This window comes from Sander lucioperca, chromosome 7, assembly GCF_008315115.2.
Source record: "Sander lucioperca isolate FBNREF2018 chromosome 7, SLUC_FBN_1.2, whole genome shotgun sequence".
Taxonomy (NCBI): Eukaryota; Metazoa; Chordata; class Actinopteri; order Perciformes; family Percidae; genus Sander; species Sander lucioperca.
The window spans coordinates 33,106,556-33,124,136 of NC_050179.1; the positions used below are offsets into that span (position 1 = coordinate 33,106,556).

The window sequence follows — 17,581 nt, forward strand, 5'->3', positions numbered from 1 at the left end:
AGGTCTGTGTTTTAGCTACAGAGTGAGACCTCGTAACTTCTGTTCCATCTTTGTTGTCAGTCGCACATGCTCAGTAGCTAGGTAAGATTACATGAGCTAGCTAGCTGTTTCTGCAACTTCGGCCTGTACAAGGCAGGATTAGCCGGGAGCCTTCTTCTAAACGAGGGCGCACTTCTAACTTTGTGTGGAATACCTGCAGAACAGGGACATGGAAGTAGTTCTATACAATTTATTTTGTAGATTAGTGTGAATTTGTGTGTGTTGTAGCAATGTTTTGCCATTGAGAACGAGCTAGCATGCTAACAGTTAGCCCCCTAGGCCCCTCGTCTCAGCTAGTTACGTAGAAAGCCGTGCAGATTTTGAACAGCTCACCCAGAGACTGAAGGCAGGACACATTCAGAAACCGTATCTCACTCTCAACAGCATGGATGTTTTATTTCAAAGTTTGTATGCGTGTGGAAGCACCAGAGACACAAAATAACCACCCACAAAAAGTGATTTTTTTCATAATATGGGCACTTTAAATGAAAATACTGCAGATGAAAAAAAAAAAAAAAAACAAAGTTCAAATTTGAAATGGGATTTCAAGCCAAAAAAGTCAAATTTTCTTTTACGAAATTTACATTGACAAAGGCATGTGTTGTTTTAAAGGAACTCTGAGTTTATTAATTTGCCGATTTTGTGCACTGTTGACAGGCTAATTAAATAAACAGGTAAAAAAAAAGATTTAATAAATATAGCCAAAATCTATTTCAATTACCTTCAATTAAAAAATTAAGAATGATTGTTTTTCCAAATTTAAATAGTTATTCAGTAAAAATGGAAGAATATGAGCCTTCTTGATAAACCCTTGAAAAAGAAATAGTTTTGACAAGGAACTATATTGGAGCATTTTATCTACCTAGATTTTTCATTTCATTAATATTAAAGGTCCAATGTGTAGGAATTTCTCCCATCTAGCGTTAAAATCATATATCGCAATCAACTCTCTCGCGCCACGCAGTTCAAAGTACGTAATACAGCTACAGTAGCCTTCACGCTGCAAAAAGCCGGTCTCTTGCTATTTTCAATCTCTTTTTTCTTTTTCTGGGCGAAGAAGAAGACTCCTGTTCCTGAAATTTTAATTTTGAATACGTGTGGTCCTCCATGTTTCCTTCTTCAAACTTGCCAGGGCGGGAAGCTACGATACCCATTAGCAGCATTAGCAGCACCTGTGAGTTTATCATGTGACAGAGAAAACGCGAAAGGCGGAGCAGTATGTCCTGTATGTCCCTTACCGGCTAACGTATTTCACGATGGAGCATGAATATAGAGCGTCTACCCCAGTTCATGCGAATGCAAATGTAACATTTCAAGCCAAAAGGAATACTACTTGGAATTGATGGTGGTGGTAAATATTCATGAAAAAGAACAAGTTTGTGAACTGGCAACACAGTTGAACTAAACACACTGGACCTTTAAGTTAATGGTCAAAAAATCAAGTTGTTGTTCAAGGTGGTTTCAAATGTAATGTAAAACTAGTCTATTTTTCTCTATTAAAAGACTCCCTGGACCAATAGAAATGGTTTGGAGAAGAAAATAAAGTAGATCTGAGGTTATTTTTGAATGTAATGTGGTTTGTAGAGATGAGTGTCAGAGTCTAAAAGGAGCGAACACATCACACGGAAGATCAGTTTATATACAAACAGGTTTTATTTGAAAATCCATGAAGAATCCATGTTTCCATGAAAAAAATACTTTTTCCTGTGAGATATATGACACTCAGAACTACCACTCTTAACCTGCGTTGAGAAAACTCAAAAACTTTATTCTTGTTTTCAGGATGACAAAAACATGAATTACTAAAATATATATATTCTTTTAAAGTTAGACAACTTAAATAAATAATCCCATGACGAGGAATGTGTTTACTAAATAAATAAAACACTTAGGAAATGTACAAAATATATGGAAATGTAAGAACAAAAATACATACGGTATATTCAAAATACAAAACTGAATATTTGCATTGACTGTGCATCTCAGTCACACAAACACACACACACACACACACACACACACACACAGTGAAGAGATGAGCTATGGTCGTGGCATCGATACTGAAACTCTGGTATCGTATGGACACAGATGTCAAAATAAAATATGTTAAAAATAATATAAGAAGCCCCGTTTAAACAAAGAACAATCAACAACACAACCAACCGTCTTGATGAACCTGAGAGATGTTTTCTCTTATTTTGCTAGTTTTAGCCTGTATTTTAATCACAGAAAGTCCTCATCTATTTGTTTTCAGGCCAAAGGGAACACTGAGGGATGTGATATATTATATGTAACAAAGACAACATTTATACTCCGTATCAAGTATCAAAAAGTCAAGTTTAGAAACTTTATTATCTGAACTAAAGGAACGTCTGAAGAACCCTCCGGACCAACTTCTGAACTGCAGTTGGTTACCGTGGCGACGCTCTGCCCACAGCAACCTTCAAACCAGGGATGCACCGAATCCAGGCTTCAGATTCGGCTGAATATTGGGCTTTTTGACGGGGTTCGGTTTCTTTCTACGCTTGCGCTACGCTGGTCGTCGTAATGACGGCGCCGTTGATTACGGGAAGGTGTTTACGTAGGTGGACCGTTCAATGCAGTAGGCGTAAGGCGAAAGTGAAAATGGAACACGTGAGCATAAACAATGTAGTTTGGCAGTACTTTCAGTCAAAAGAAGGCCATTCAAGTCCAGCTACATGTTCAATCTGCAATGCTGATTTGTCTCGTGGTGGCGAGGACCCTAAACTGTACACAACATCACCGCTGTTACAACATCTGGTATGAAACATCTGAAAGAATACGAGTTGTGATGAAGGAATCTACAGACAGCAGCCAAAACGCTGCAACTTCAGGTACGGCAAAGGAAGGACAGTCACAGGTAAAAACTGTGGACGTTGTTTACTTCATTAATGTGTTTACTGTGTTAATGGACTGAGGATGGGAGGAGGATTCGGTATTCGGCAGAATCTCAACCAGTGGATTCGGTATTCGGCCGAACCCCAAAAATCTGGATTCAGTGCATCCCTACTACAAACTCAAGGCACTCTGAAACACGAACACCAGACAGGCGTTTATGCTCTATAAGAGCGGCTCTACTGTCTGTGAAGGGGGGGGGGGGGAGCACAGAGTCAACCCAACCCTGAACTGTGATGACTCGCTCCCGCCACCAGAAAACACTTCCTCGCAGCGTCAACGCTGCGCGCACGAGGACATCCAAACGGCAACAAGTCTATGTCACGCCCCCTCCTGGCAGCCTCGCGTTGACCAATCAGAGGCCCTGCTGGCTCGAGGAGGAGGAGTCCACTGTGACGGCGTGGAGCGTGATGGCGTCGCCGTGTGCCTGCTGCCCGTCGCTGCCCGTCACCCAGGGGTGGAGGAGAATCTGCTCCAGGGTCGGCCGGTCAGACGGCTGCTGGCTCAGACACCAGCCAATCAGCTGCTGGCACTCTGTGACACAAATACAAAAAAGGGATAATAACTTTATTTATACAGTACTTTTCAAAAACAAAGTTACAAATTGCTTAACAAGACAACAACAACATGCCAGACCAACAATGAGTTTTTCCATTAGTAAAAAAGGAGCAACACTAGAGAATAAGTATAATAGAACAATATTAACTATTTAAAATATAGGTTTAGATAATGCCATTACGTATAAAATAGATTAAAACAGATAAAAGTACCATTCAGGCCATATCCAGTAAAAGCGCACTTATAAAAGATGCTTTATAAAGCAGGATAAGGATTTAAAAGAGGATAAGGAGCTTGGTAGGGTTGGGTACTGAAACCTGGTTCCACTGTGGAACCGGTTCCTACGCAACCGGTAGTACTCGGACCGGATTAGAACGCAATTTTCGGTTCCTCATTTCGGTTCCACTTAATGTGTCGACTGAAATATTTTCCCTCTGCCGCTCTGAAACGGACGTAAAAATATCACACTCTCTCTGTAGTCTACCGTTAGCTAGCTACCGTAAATGTAGGCTACTTTTAAAATGCCATATTTTCCCTCTGGGCTCACCAAAACGGACGTAAAATACTATACTTATTGTATATTTAAGTACTTTAAAACGTTAATAAAAAAAAAGAAATTCTATAAAAGAGCCTTTCTTTGAGGTCACTTTACAGGCAGAGCTTCCGCCCTCCCTGGACATGGATGTTGGACCGGATCTTGCGATCTAAGCGGAGCAGACTCGTCGCGCTCGGACTGACCTGAGGAGATTTTGCGTCTGAAGTAGAGCCGCCCTCCCAGGATCTCCTCGTCCTGTTCGAAGGGGATGTCCCCACACACCATGTCGTACAGCAGCACGCCGAGAGACCAGACGGTGGCCGGGCGGCCGTGGTACCGGTGGAACCGGATCCACTCCGGAGGACTGTACACCCGCGTACCTGCAGGGGAGGAGGGGAGGTGGCGTTAGGTATTCATCATATTGGACAATGTACAGTAAGACAATGGTCTGATTGAGGCTCATAAGTGCTAACAGCAATTCCTGGCCTGCTGCAGTTGTCATGACAACGGCATCACAAAGGGGTACAGTGTGTCAGAGTGAGTCGTTAACGAGGACTGGTGCATGATGACACACACGCACGCATAATAATAAAAAAATAAATATTGTCCTGTCTAAAATGACCCCTACTTTTTTTAAAGCGTTTAAAACATCCTTACTTTACAAAAATAATGTATAAAAAAAATTCCATGTGTTCCAAGATGTCCCCACTTACATCCTCACCTTCCCAAAACAAACATTTTCACTCTCCAACAGATGTAAAACTGTAATTGGTCATCACAAGTAGAGCCCGACCGATATATCGGCGGGCCGATATTAGGCTTTTTCCAAACTATCGGTATCGGCATTAATAATGGCTGAAAAATGAATATTTAAAAAATTAAATAAAAACGGACAAAACACCCTTCAACCATGTTCTGAGTGTTGGTGTTGCGTAGTCTGTCCACCAGAGGACGCTCTACAACGTCCCTGTTGGCAACACTCGTGTTTAACCGTTTAAGTTTTATATCTTAAGTTTGTATTTTTATGTATTTTATTTATCAGAACTTTAATATATTTTGATGTTCTGTTGTGACAATATAACAAACAAGTTTATTTCTAAACTGCATTATCATTATTTTAGTGAGGACTCATAAATAACTACCAATAACTAATGTTAGGGAAATTCTGTTTGTTTTGTAACGTTTCTGGAGAGATATATATATCTATATATCTATATACACACAAAAGTACAAGAGCACACACTGATCCGACTCACCATCAAACTCGGTGTAGGCGGTGTCTTTGAGGAGCGCCCCCGAGCCGAAGTCGATGAGTTTGATCTGTCCGGTGCGCAGGTCCACCAGCAGGTTCTCGTCCTTGATGTCTCGGTGGACGACGCCGCAGGCGTGGCAGTGACGCACCGCCTCCAGCACCTGACGGAGGAAGCCGCGCGCCGCCGCCTCTTCCAGCGGGCCGCGCTCCGTGATGTAATCGAACAGGTCCTGCCCCAGCTCGGGGCGCTCCATCACCATCAGCCAGCCGTCCGCCAGCTCCCACCAGTCCAACAGGCGCACCACGCCGCCAAACGCCCCGCCCACCTTCTTCAACAGCACGATCTCCAGAGGAACCACCGCGCCGCACTGAGAGGGAAATGTATATCTTGATCTCACCACCCATAACTTATAAACATTACACTTAATCATGTAGAAATGACAGATACCAAAAGCACTTTAGTTGCACATAATGAAATACATTTATGTTTTTTTATTTACAGTTACAACTCGTGTTTTTATTTTTTTAAAGATAACTTTTTTGGCATTTTAGGCCTTTATTTGTATAGGACAGCTTAGACTTGAAAGGGGAGAGAGAGGGGGAATGACCAGCAGCAAAGGGCCGCAGGGCGGGCTTAAAGCAACACTAGAGAACTTTTCCCGCTTCAGTCCCCCTACAGGTTGGAAGCGGAATTGTCCATTACATTACATTACATTACATTATGCAAGTTGCCAGATCGGGTAGCGGATCTGTAGTTCGAATGAGCTGGACATGTAATGTAATGGACAATTCGGCTTCCAACCTGTAGGGGGACTGAAGTGGGAAAAGTGTTGCTATAAGTTAAAATCTCTTATTCCATTTGAAGATGTTAAAACATGCTCACGTACTCAGAATACAACTTGTAATTCTTAATGTCTCTATTGTGTATGTAAATAGTGTGTTTTGTCAAAATAGCTTTTCTTGTTAAAAAAAAAAAAAGGGGGGTATTGACCTTAATTTTTAATTAAAGGATTAACTAGCAGTTGAAGTGGTAAACTATCTGACAGGAAGTTTTTATAAAACAGTTAATCTGCAGGTATAATCAGGTATAATCTCACCAGAGAGCCCCACTCAGTCACTCTTTCCCTGCACACATGCTTCACCGCTACCTGCATGTGAAGAAAAACAACACCATTAACACACAGCCTCCATACAGTTTTTTTTATATATATATATATATATATATATATATATATATATAAATTTAAAAAAAATTATATTTTATATATATATATATAAAAATTAAAAAAAAATTATATATATATATATATATATATATATATATATATATATATATATATATATATATATATATATATATATACACACACACACAACATGACATGTCTATGTAAAAACACATAAAAAAAACAGCCGCCAAATTAAAAAAAAAACTGTGACCGTTAACAGCAACACAAAGCTTTATATTTTTCCTTTACTAATAAAATTATTTTCCCATTTTGGTGATTTCATGAAAATATTATCAAACATGTACCCACTTCTTGTTCCCTTAAAGAGTATACAGCAAAATACCAAGATTATTTTTTAATAAAAAGAGAAAAGGAAAGTTTCCAAAACCACATTTCTTTGTCAAAACAAAGACCACATGCCAGGCAGGGCTGGGCGGTGTCAAGCTCAACAGCTTACAAGAGTAAAACAGGAAGTAAAGGGAATAGACGCTGCCTCCCAAATAAAAGCACAAAAGGTTGGATACAGCAGCTGTACCAATCTGAAAATAGGTTTCAGAAAAATGGAAATGTGAACACATATCTTTTGAGGGAGCTAAGACGATCTAAAAACTGTGAACAGATTGTTTTGTCACCTATTGTCTCCAATTTGTCACTCCAATGATGACTTTAGTACGGCTTTTATTTTGAAGGCAGGAGTCGGAAACGCAGCTGCTTGCAGTTAGCGTGACGCTGCGTGCTGCGACCATGTGCTGGGACCAAAACAAAGCGGCGCCCAGCTCTTACCGGCAGCCCGTCGGCGAGGCGGACAGCCGAGTGGACCGTGCCAAATCCTCCGCTGCCGAGCACCGAACCCAGCCGGTACAACTTCTCAAACGGCTGCTTCTCCGCTTTGGCTAAAAAAAAAAAAAAAAAACATAACAGAATATAAATCAGGACTATGTACTTTGGACAGTTAGGACATTGTGGTGTTGCGCCAAAATCTGTAACTCCCCCGCCCCCACCCACAACACAAAACAAATGCCGGTGCGTTTCGTCTCCTGCGTGTTGTCTACGCAGCTTTAGCTAAACACTTAGCTCTTACTATACGTTTATAATATGTTTATTATAAATACTGCCGCAATTCGCAAAGAAAATAAACAATACGCATTACTGAATGAATACACACGACAGAATAACCAAACGTCCTCAGACGACCCCTGTTGTTCTCGTGTCATGCGTTTAAAAATGGTGGACTGTTATAACAGCATCGCCAATATCATCTATTTCAACGATGTTAGCTACATGGCTGATGTAAAACACATGCTGTCTTAACAGAGGGGGTGTAACTGTTATAACGAGATACGCACTACACATTTTGGCACCTTGCTTTCTAAAATGGTCCCAGACTGTTTTATTTAAAAGGTCATACATCAGCACAGATCCATAGTGGATGGAAATGTGTGAATTTTATTTATTATTTAAGTATTCTGTAAGAATATAACACTTAAGCTGGTCTTAACCTCTTCAATTAGAAGATACGATGCGTTTAAATCCATATTTTCAAATATTTTTGAAATGCTTGCTAATAATAACGTCTACAAAATGTCCGTTAGTTTATGTATTTTTCGCCAGTTAAGGCCGGTACACGTGTTACGTCGTATTTTGTGTCAGATTCGGTGACCTGATAAGAAACCGATGGATTTTATTTTGTGGTATATCCACTTAAAGTGATGCGTACCGGAGAGGACCGGTTGAGCTTAGGTAAAGAGAACGTGTGTTACGGAATCTACCGGCTCACGGAACACGGTGTGCCGTTAACACCTGCATGCTGTCGTTACCTTGCTGCAGCTTCGCCGGCAGATCCATGCTGGAGATGTAAGACAAGGAGCCCAGTTTAGAGAGCAGCATGCTGCTCGTAACTTGTCCCAATAAAAATAAAAATACAGCTGAAAATATTCACGTAAAGATCCCAGATAACAGCGAAGTCCTCGCTTCTTCTCACGGGCCAAACGAGACGGTTAAGCGGGGAAAATCGGTAGTCCGGTCAAAAAAAAGTCAGATGGTCGTTGCTGCATCTAGCTAGAGAAGCGCGCCACTCTGCCTCGAGCTCCGCCGCTGCCAATATTTACAAACATCAGATAGATCCTTCCGCCTGCCTCCAGCTAAACGTTAAGTAACACCACAGTACCACACGCTTTATATCCAAACTTGCACACGAATAAAAAGCGGTGTAACGAGTGGTATCGGTCCACGGTGAATTAGAAGTTGGTGAAGTGAAAAAGTCGCCCCCAAAACGAATTAGAAAAGGCGAACTAGTTTAACATAGTAGGACAGGCGCAAGGATTCAGAGAGGGTCACTCCGGCAGTGCTGCGGTTCATCAGGGAGAAAAGAAGAGGCTTTAAAATAATCACTTCAGAAAACATCTCATCTAAAAGTAATAATAAAACAAGGAAACACTTTTTAAAAAAAAATACTAATGACAATACTATAAGGTTGTAAGAATCATTATTATAATAGTGAATATTATATAAATTGACAAAATCTCATTGTTTACTTTCAGATGAACCCATTTCCCTTTAGCCTGACTCATCTGCAGTGGTTTCCTACATTTCCCAGAATGCCTTTCAAAACCACCCATAGAACTGATAGGTAAATGAGAGATACACTACAAATAGCATTCATATATCAACACATGCATATCTAGTTTTTCGTGTTTTTATAAAATCTGAATATTTATTTTCCTTCTGGTATGTTACTTATCCTGCTGTTTCAATGTTTATCATTTTTCAATTCCATACACATACGTTATATTTACAATGATAAATACAGTACAAAATGGCAATAAACCGGAGCACGTTTTTCTCCCATCCCGGCACACTGTGTGGACTAGCCAGACCCTCCTCCACAGAGCTGCGGAGGAAGGTCTGGCAATGCGAGACTAGTGTCCACCTGAAGAACGTCAGTCCAATATTCTCTTTTTAAGCGTTTTTTGGTCTCCACCAACCCCTGAGAGGATATCAGCTGCTGAACGCTCCACTATGTTCACCAGCTAGTCTCGAAATGTGCTGTCTGCTGTTTGCTGCTCAGCAGGTAGTGTATACAGATAAAAAGAATATTCAAAGATTATTGAATGTAATAACTTACTTACATCCCTTTTTTTCCCCAAATAGTATATTGTATTTCTCAGAGACAGAGATGTGGACTTGAGACTTGGTGACTTGGATTCAAGTCGACTTGAGTCACTGTTTTGACAAAAAAGAAATGACTTGAGACTCGACTTGGACTTGTAAATTAATGACTCGAGACTTGACTTGATTTAAGGCATGATGACTCGGATGACCTGCGTGTTTTCATAAGTTTTGAATGTTTAGCTGTTAAATTTAAAATAATATATATGTCACAATTTTGTCTAACTATCAAGTATTGCAGCAGCAGTGCAAACTGTGAATCATGATTGGACGACTCAAAAAGCTCCCCCGGTATGTGATTGTCATGATTTTGGATGACTGGCTGTCAGTCAAACTCCTTGCTATGGCAACACGTAACATCAATCATCAAAAAATAAATATAAATATAATGAACTTCATCAGCCTTATCTTGGGTTTAAAAAAAAAGTGACTTGATTTGGGACTTGACTTGCCCAAAAAAATAATAACTCGAGACTTACCAAATGACTTACGTGGGACTTGAGCAAAGATGACTTGGTCACAACACTGGTATTTCTACATGGTGTAAACAACATCCTGCAGTATTGCAGTACATTTGTCTGTGTAATCTTCTTATTTCATTGTTTTCTCTTCTACTTGGGCCATGCTGTAACCACGTGGAGCACCTGCAGCCGATGAGACGGATCAAAGCTCCAGCACAATGTTTTTTCCCACAATCCCTTCTGCCTGCTCACAAACCGCTGGAGCCGGTGAGATTGTTTTGATGAGGACCTGCTGTATTACTGCCCCCACCGAGCCCGAATGTAGGTCAGCCCCTCCTCCGCTTCACTGTACGTGACTGTAAAGGCACAGATCGACAGAAAAAAGATGCCAAGACACAAACAAAGAGCTGCTGCTGTTCTTCAAACTGATCTGAGCTCACAGAGGTCAGACATCCCTGTAACATGTCACCCTTCACTAACTGACCCTTCAGCCGTTTGGTTCCAAAAAGTCTAAATTCTCATGTGAATATTATCACAGAAGAAGTTTTGATTGTCTTATTTGTATTAATCTGGTGTTTGTATGTTGAATGTGTCACGATCGCTGAACCTAACACTCCTTTAAGTGCTACACCCTATAGGAGGGGTGTCAAAGATATGGCCCGTGGGCCAGATCCAGCCCGCAAAGGGTCCAATTAGGCCCACTGGATGACTTTACAAAGTGTCAAAATTGCAGCGAAGCAATTAATTCCAATTCCAAATTTACCACTTAAATCTCAGAGAATATCTGAGTTCTTTTACGGTAAATTTACAATTTACGAAAATCTGTTCAAATATTTTATTTCCCAACATGAACGGTAAATGTCTTTTGAAAGACTCCACACTAATAGGAATAAAATCCTGGTGACGAGATACTTTAAATATAAGGAGCTTGAAAATAGTGGAATCTATCTTCTGTATATTTTTAAATTGTACGTTGCTAAATGCCCACATTTGCAGATGAAATACTGAGACCTCAATGTCCTTAGGTCTTAATTTATTACAGTATGGATCTTTTACGTTGAAACTATCTTAATAATAAATAATAATATTTATTTATAAAGCACCTTTCAAAACCATGGTTGTCTTCTGCCAAAAAAATGTTCCAGTGAGAAATGATCTCAGTAAAGTCGTGGATATTGTTTCTTAAAGCTACATTGTGTAAGAATTTCTCCCAACTAGCGGTGAAATTGTATGTATGTATTGAATATTACTTTCTAGATATATGTTACAAGGTAGACAATCCTTTTTCATCATTGACACGAGGAAAAGTATCCTAGACGTCTTTCTATTGTTATGCACAACCATGCTATAGTTAGCCAAGCAAGTAGTAACTATAAAACTTAGAATTTACTCAAATAGGCTGAATTACCTGTCGAGAAGGAAGCAGGAAACTTTGGCGTCCCTTTTAAAATCCTTGCTCCCTATGTGCTCTTTCCATCTTGGAAAAGCCACTCCAATATTAACTTTGGTCTTGTTGCTTGGCCTGTCGCGTTGTCGTTTTAATTCTCTTTTTAACTTCCTTGACGACTCCGTTACATGTCCTCGAGAATAGGCGCAATCCTCCATTTTTAACAGACTGCCAGGAGTCACGAGTAATCTTCTCCCCCTCCCTCTCTGGCATTCGTCACGGTGCCACTGAGTGAAAAGCGCGAAAGGCAGAGGTATGTCCCTCTTTGGCTAATGTATTTTAAAGATGGAGGCGCAACATGGCTGCCGCCATTCGAGCGACTCGCTTGTATGTATTTTGAATGATTCTGAATGGCAGATTCTACGCGTACGGGAATACTTTGATTAGTTGGTGGAAGTAATTACACATGAATGAGCACATTTTTGTGAAATACCAAAGGGTTTTTTGCTATGAATCAACTCAAAAAAATACACAATGGAGCTTTAAAGAGATTTTTTAAGGTTTTGATGCTTAAAATGTTTTTTTTTTTACTTCCATTGCATTTTGGTTAAAAAGCTAAATCTCTGCAAATCAAACAAAAACAATTGTCATGACCAGATGCCACTAAGTGAGAAAATATATTTCTGTGTGATGGTTGAACTGGTCCTTTAAGTTTGCAGCAGCAGATATTACTACTCACCCTGTGTTCACACGTACTCCACAACATGAATGTGACTCAGGTCATTTGTTCTCTTCTATTTTTAGCTGCGTCTATTTTTGAAAGCTGTGAAAGAACAGAGTGAAGCGTCGTCGCACTGACTCAATTCTCTCCAGCTCTTCTCTAGGACTTTTGGAAACGCTTCAACCTCTGGTTTAATTTTCATGGAAGATATTTCCTCAAGTGTTACTGTCAGAGAACTGTAATGTCAACGCACTGCCGTGAATCAGAGGACAGCAGCTGTGACAGTGCAGACGAAAGATATCTGCCATGTTGTGCCTCTGGTCTCTCCTCAGCTAAATTAACTATCGTGGTCGGAGACACTCACTTCTCTGAGGAGAAGAGGTTTCTCGTTCAGAGCTGCGACTATTTCCGAGCTCTGTATCGCTCAGGAATGAAGGAGTGTCGGCAGGAAGAAATCCACCTCAAGTCTCTGCGTGCTCGAGGTTTCCTTATCGCCTTGGCGGTGTTACGAGGCGAGATGCCCGTCCTGGATGGCGACGACATCGTCGAAGCCATCGAATGTGCTGCTTTCTTGCAGGTGGCTCCGCTCACTAAGCATCTCATCTACCTCATGGATTCTGACAACTGTCTGCTGATGTATCACACCGCCGCAAACTTCGGCCTCATGGATCTTTACCGCGCTGCTGCGCTGTTCATCCGGAACATGTACGCCGACATGGAAGCGGAGGTGAAGAAATCCCTGCCGTCAGCGCTGATCTCCTACGTTGAGTCTTTGACCCCGAGTGTTTTCGTAGCTGTGGGGGCTCATGTGACCTGCGGCGTGGATGAAACGGTCCACGCTGCCTCCAGGACGGTCTGCTACCTGGATGAAACTGCCAACATTTGGAAAGTATTGACAGATCTTCCAATAGAGGCCAGCACCTCCATGGCTGGAGTGACTGTTTTGGACAACAAACTCTACGTCGTCGGAGGAGTTCATGGACTTCATAGACAAGTCGTGGACTCTTGTTTCTGCTACAGCGTCGAAAACAACAGCTGGAGCCAGATCTCCAGTCCGGCGCAGCTCCGATGCAATCTCAGCCTCGTGGGTTTAGACGGTCGACTCTACGCCATCGGAGGAGAGTACGACCGGAAGTTAATGTCATCTGTGGAAACATACGACGTTAAGACAGGAAGGTGGGAGTTTGCCGCTCACTTACCACGACCGGCGGCGGGAGCGGCGTGCACCAAAGCCATGGGCAGGATATTTGCGTGTTTATGGAGGCCGATGGAGACCACAGAGATCTACGAGTACGTCTCAAGCAAAGACGAGTGGCGGCTGGTTACCACGCTGATCAGGCACCAGAGCTACGGCCACTGCATGATCGGCCACAGGGACAACCTGTACGTTGTGAGAAACGGGCCGTCGGACGACTTCCTGAGATGCCTGATGGACTGTTATAACCTGAGCTCGGGCCAGTGGTCGTCTCTGCCGGGACACTTCGCCAACAGCAAAGGTTCGCTGTTCACGGCAGTGGTGAGAGGCGACTCTGTGCTCACGCTCAACAGGACCATGACTCTGGAGTTTGCCGTCGACGGTAAAACCTGGAAGCCCCGACGGCAGATGAAGGGTTTCCCCAGAAGTGGATCTGTGTGGACGTTTCTGCTCCGGCTGCCAGACACTCTCATGCTGCAGTAACGTCTTAATTTGCTCTGGTATTTATTGGATTGTCAACATCGTTTTACACTCAGACATGTGCTTTAATACATTTAAAGGAGAATTCCTGTTTAGAACTTCTTCGGGTCTTTGCAGTTTTGGCCATCATCTCTATCATGCAATATAACAAGTCCTCCGAACCATACGACGATATGGGTTGTTTATTCCTGCCCTCTAATATGACCCACAGGAGCATTTTTTCCGTTTTTATATTAAAACATGGATTGTAACGGTCACGGTTTTAAACACATCATTAAAGTTGTGAAAAAAGGTTGCAGTTTGGTTATTGTCCAGTTTGGTTATGTTTCAGCGCTGTGGAGGAGGGTCTGACTAGTCCACACAGCATTCCAGGTTGGGAGAAAAACGTGCTCTGGTTTATTGGCATTTCTTTAAACCAATCACAATCGTCTTGGCCGGACGGAGCAAAGGTGCTGCTGCAAAATAGCCTCAAGAAGGAACTTGTTTTAGTGGAACATGTGTACGTTCAAAAGTTGTTTTAGTCGTGCAACAGAAAACTCAGATTGGACAGATAGTCTAGCTAGCTGTCTGGATTTACCCTGCAGAGATCTGAGGAGCAGTTAACCACAGTCCTCAGAAATCCACCGGAGTTTTAGAATTACAACATAAAGAAAGCGTAAGGTAACAAACGTGACAACAAAAGAGTGACCTACGGCGGAATTTCCGGCGGCAACGGAGCAATCCCGGAAGTGGAAGGTCGTGGATATAGACTAGGGTTTGGGTAAGATTGGGTTTAAGTTAGGGTAAAGGGAAACACTTATATGTGTTTGTTCTCAGGTCTCTCTTGTTGTAACAGGGATCTTGATCTCATTCATAATATGTAATATATAATAATATATAATAGTTTGTGTATTAAAGGTTCAGAAGTGCTTAAAAAAGAACAGAAACAGGGGGATGTTTTCCATTATGGTCAATTAAAAAAAAAAAAAAAGGAAGAAAAAAAATATATATACGGTATATATATATATATATATATATATATCATACTTTATGCCCTCCACCATCATCAGGATCTGTGTTATAAATGTAAATCTGATTAATTCTCATACAGTCAGTGTGTCTCTCAGTGCTGCTGGCTCCATGTGAACTGCAGTGTTTGTCCACACACAGAGCTTCTGTTTCCTGCAGCAGCCTCTGTTTCCTGTTGGCACCGAGCGACGATGATGATGATGGGGGTTAACGGCAGGCAGAGCCAGGCACCACGGGCAGTGGCTGGGCGGGACGCCAGCAGCAGCCTGCGATGCTAAATCTGACCCAGAAAAAAGAAGAGAGAGAGGCTGGGGTCAGGCCGGGACGTGGCGCTCAGGCCGACGCCCTCCACAACCTCCACATTTGAGTCTGGGACCGAAGCGAGGAAGCAGAGTGTGAATATCAGTGATGGATGAGCTTCTGTCTGACCACATTATATGAGGGGTGGCTGTCTTTTACAGTTCAAACTCAAATTTAATGATCTGCTTTTGTCAAACCTGTCCTTCTTCTCCCTGTTTTTTTAAACATAAAAACTAAATAAACCGATTGATGTAACTCATTCTACAGTTCCTGCAGAATGAGTTAAATCTTTTTAAATCACTTCTTATTGTTGTTGTTTGTATTGACTCCATGTTACAGTGGTGGACTGTTACTAAGTACTAAGTAATTTACTCAAGTAAACGTCGAACGACGAACGCCGTGCAACCAGTAACCAGTAACATAGCTCAAACACGGCGTTCGTCGTTCGACTGGTCATGACTGTTTTCCAAAGATGGCACCTGCCTGAACGGTACTGTCTTTCTAAACTATCTTTTTAATAAACTGTCTGTACACTTACAAAGTTCTCAATGCTTCAGTTTACATGTAGGGACCCTTATTATTCTACTGTGGAACTGTGGTGCTATTTTGAGCCTTGTTAGTGGTCTGGAAATAGCGATTTCTTTTTACTTTAGCGTTATAAGCTAATTAGCGTTTTGCGCTAAACTGGTCACATTCGATTAGCATGAAAAAATATCCCAGAGAACAGTCGACTCAGTACCCATGTGTTATTAACCCCTAGGTTCATTTTGCGCCGGAATTGTCCTTTAAGTATAGTTTTGAGGTTCTTGCCCTTTACCATAAAATGGAAATATTCAAGTAGCCTACAAGTACATAAAATTGTACTTAAATATAGTACTTGAGTAAATGTATTTTGGGACTTTCCACCACTGGTGTTAATATTGCAGCCATATTGTTTAAACTTCTGTAGATCTTTTGCTAAAGAAGGCTGTCAAATTCGTCAGAGGAGGCTGACGCGAACATTTTATACGACTAAATACGATATGACGTTAACAGAGCATTATACTGTAGTCTTGATAATGTTTATTAGAGCAGTGTGTAAATGAGGACTACAAAGGTCAATTGTTCACCTCTAAAGTCGGATGCCTGCAGAGGCCGACAGAGTCCTCCGTGTTCACTTCAGAACAGGAAGTGTGAGGGTAATGCTTTGCTCTTCTTCCTTTACGTTCAGGCCGACAGATAACAGTTTTAAAAACATTCCGATTGGCTGATAACAGGCGAGCGTAGGAGTTGTTTTGACTGCTGCAGGTCAGCGAGGTGACTCACGCTTTATGATCTGTGTTTATAACCAACCAGCACAGCAGAGGAACTAGGTCAGTCTAAACACACACACACACACACACACACACACACACACACACACACACATACACACACACGCACACGCGCACACACACACACACACACACACACACACATATACACACACACACACACACACACACACACACACACACACACTCACACACACACACACACACACACACACACACACACACACACACACACACACACACATTGACCCCTGGGCGGCCCCCTCGTCCTCACCCTGACATTTCAGTTATTCAGTCAAGCTCGACCCTCTCTCTGTGCTGCTGTCACGGTGAAACAATAAACCATTAAAATATCGTTAATCTTTCCTTTTCTTTGTCCCTAAAAATACCAAATACCCTCTTTAACGTGTCCTTTAGTTTGAAAAGTCAAAAACTTAAAAAACATATTTCCTTACTATCATTTAATGTGTTTTAGATGGTATAGAAATATAAGGTTTTAAATTGTAATGTAATTTCCAGAGCCCTTAATTATCAAATTATTTTTAAGAGATACATGGCATTGTGTTCCTTGTTTTGTCTGTGTCCTAAATCTGTGGCAACAGCAGTTAAACCCATTAATTAATGAATACCATCCAATGGATCCCATTAAGATTAGGCTACAATATAATTAATTAGTACGTTAACTTACATTTTTAAGTAAAAAAAAAATAAGGGATTCAGTTTAACCCTCCTGTTGTCCTCCGGTCAAATTTGACCCATTTTCAAAAAGTTTCTATATCTGAAAGTAAATGTGGGTTTCTTTCAACCAAAAAAATGTACGTGGATGGTTCCCTACAACGCTCTTCACAAGTAAAATAAATGATCAGGTCAATACTTTTACTGAATTCTGGTGTTTTATTAAATTTTATAGCATTTGAAAAAAACATTGATAAAAGAACGTTGAAAAACATAAAAAAAAGTGACAAGAAAACATCGGAAGTAGTGACAAATAAACTTGGATAAAAGTGACAAAAGTGTTG

The 17,581-nt window shown here is 41.3% G+C and overlaps 2 protein-coding genes across 2 annotated transcripts; one reads left to right on the plus strand and one right to left on the minus strand.

Moving 5' to 3' along the window:
• Positions 1-2,971: 2,971 nt before the first annotated feature.
• Positions 2,972-8,762, minus strand: LOC116036289 (serine/threonine-protein kinase pim-3-like). The gene is made up of 6 exons (XM_031279797.2): positions 8,347-8,762; positions 7,313-7,422; positions 6,398-6,448; positions 5,305-5,668; positions 4,252-4,428; positions 2,972-3,489 (listed from the first exon to the last, which is right to left on the minus strand). The coding sequence occupies exons 1-6, from the start codon at positions 8,414-8,416 to the stop codon at positions 3,311-3,313; spliced, it is 951 nt and encodes a 316-aa protein (XP_031135657.1). The 5' UTR covers positions 8,417-8,762; the 3' UTR covers positions 2,972-3,310.
• Positions 8,763-12,359: 3,597 nt separating this feature from the next.
• LOC116036278 (kelch repeat and BTB domain-containing protein 13) lies at positions 12,360-14,043 on the plus strand. The gene has a single exon (XM_031279767.2). The coding sequence runs from the start codon at positions 12,508-12,510 to the stop codon at positions 13,942-13,944; it is 1,437 nt and encodes a 478-aa protein (XP_031135627.1). The 5' UTR covers positions 12,360-12,507; the 3' UTR covers positions 13,945-14,043.
• Positions 14,044-17,581: the final 3,538 nt, after the last annotated feature.

Bases quoted from the DNA above. Each gene is read 5' to 3' on its own strand.
- LOC116036289 (XM_031279797.2), bottom strand. From the start codon at position 8,416: ATGCTGCTCTCTAAACTGGGCTCCTTGTCTTACATCTCCAGCATGGAT. The intron at 6,449-7,312 runs GTAAGAGCTGGG...CTTCACATGCAG, and splicing joins GCCTCGCCGACGGGCTGCCG to GTAGCGGTGAAGCATGTGTG. The intron at 3,490-4,251 runs GTCAGTCCGAGC...TTTGTGTCACAG, and splicing joins CAGACGCAAAATCTCCTCAG to AGTGCCAGCAGCTGATTGGC.
- LOC116036278 (XM_031279767.2), top strand. From the start codon at position 12,508: ATGTCAACGCACTGCCGTGAATCAGAGGACAGCAGCTGTGACAGTGCA.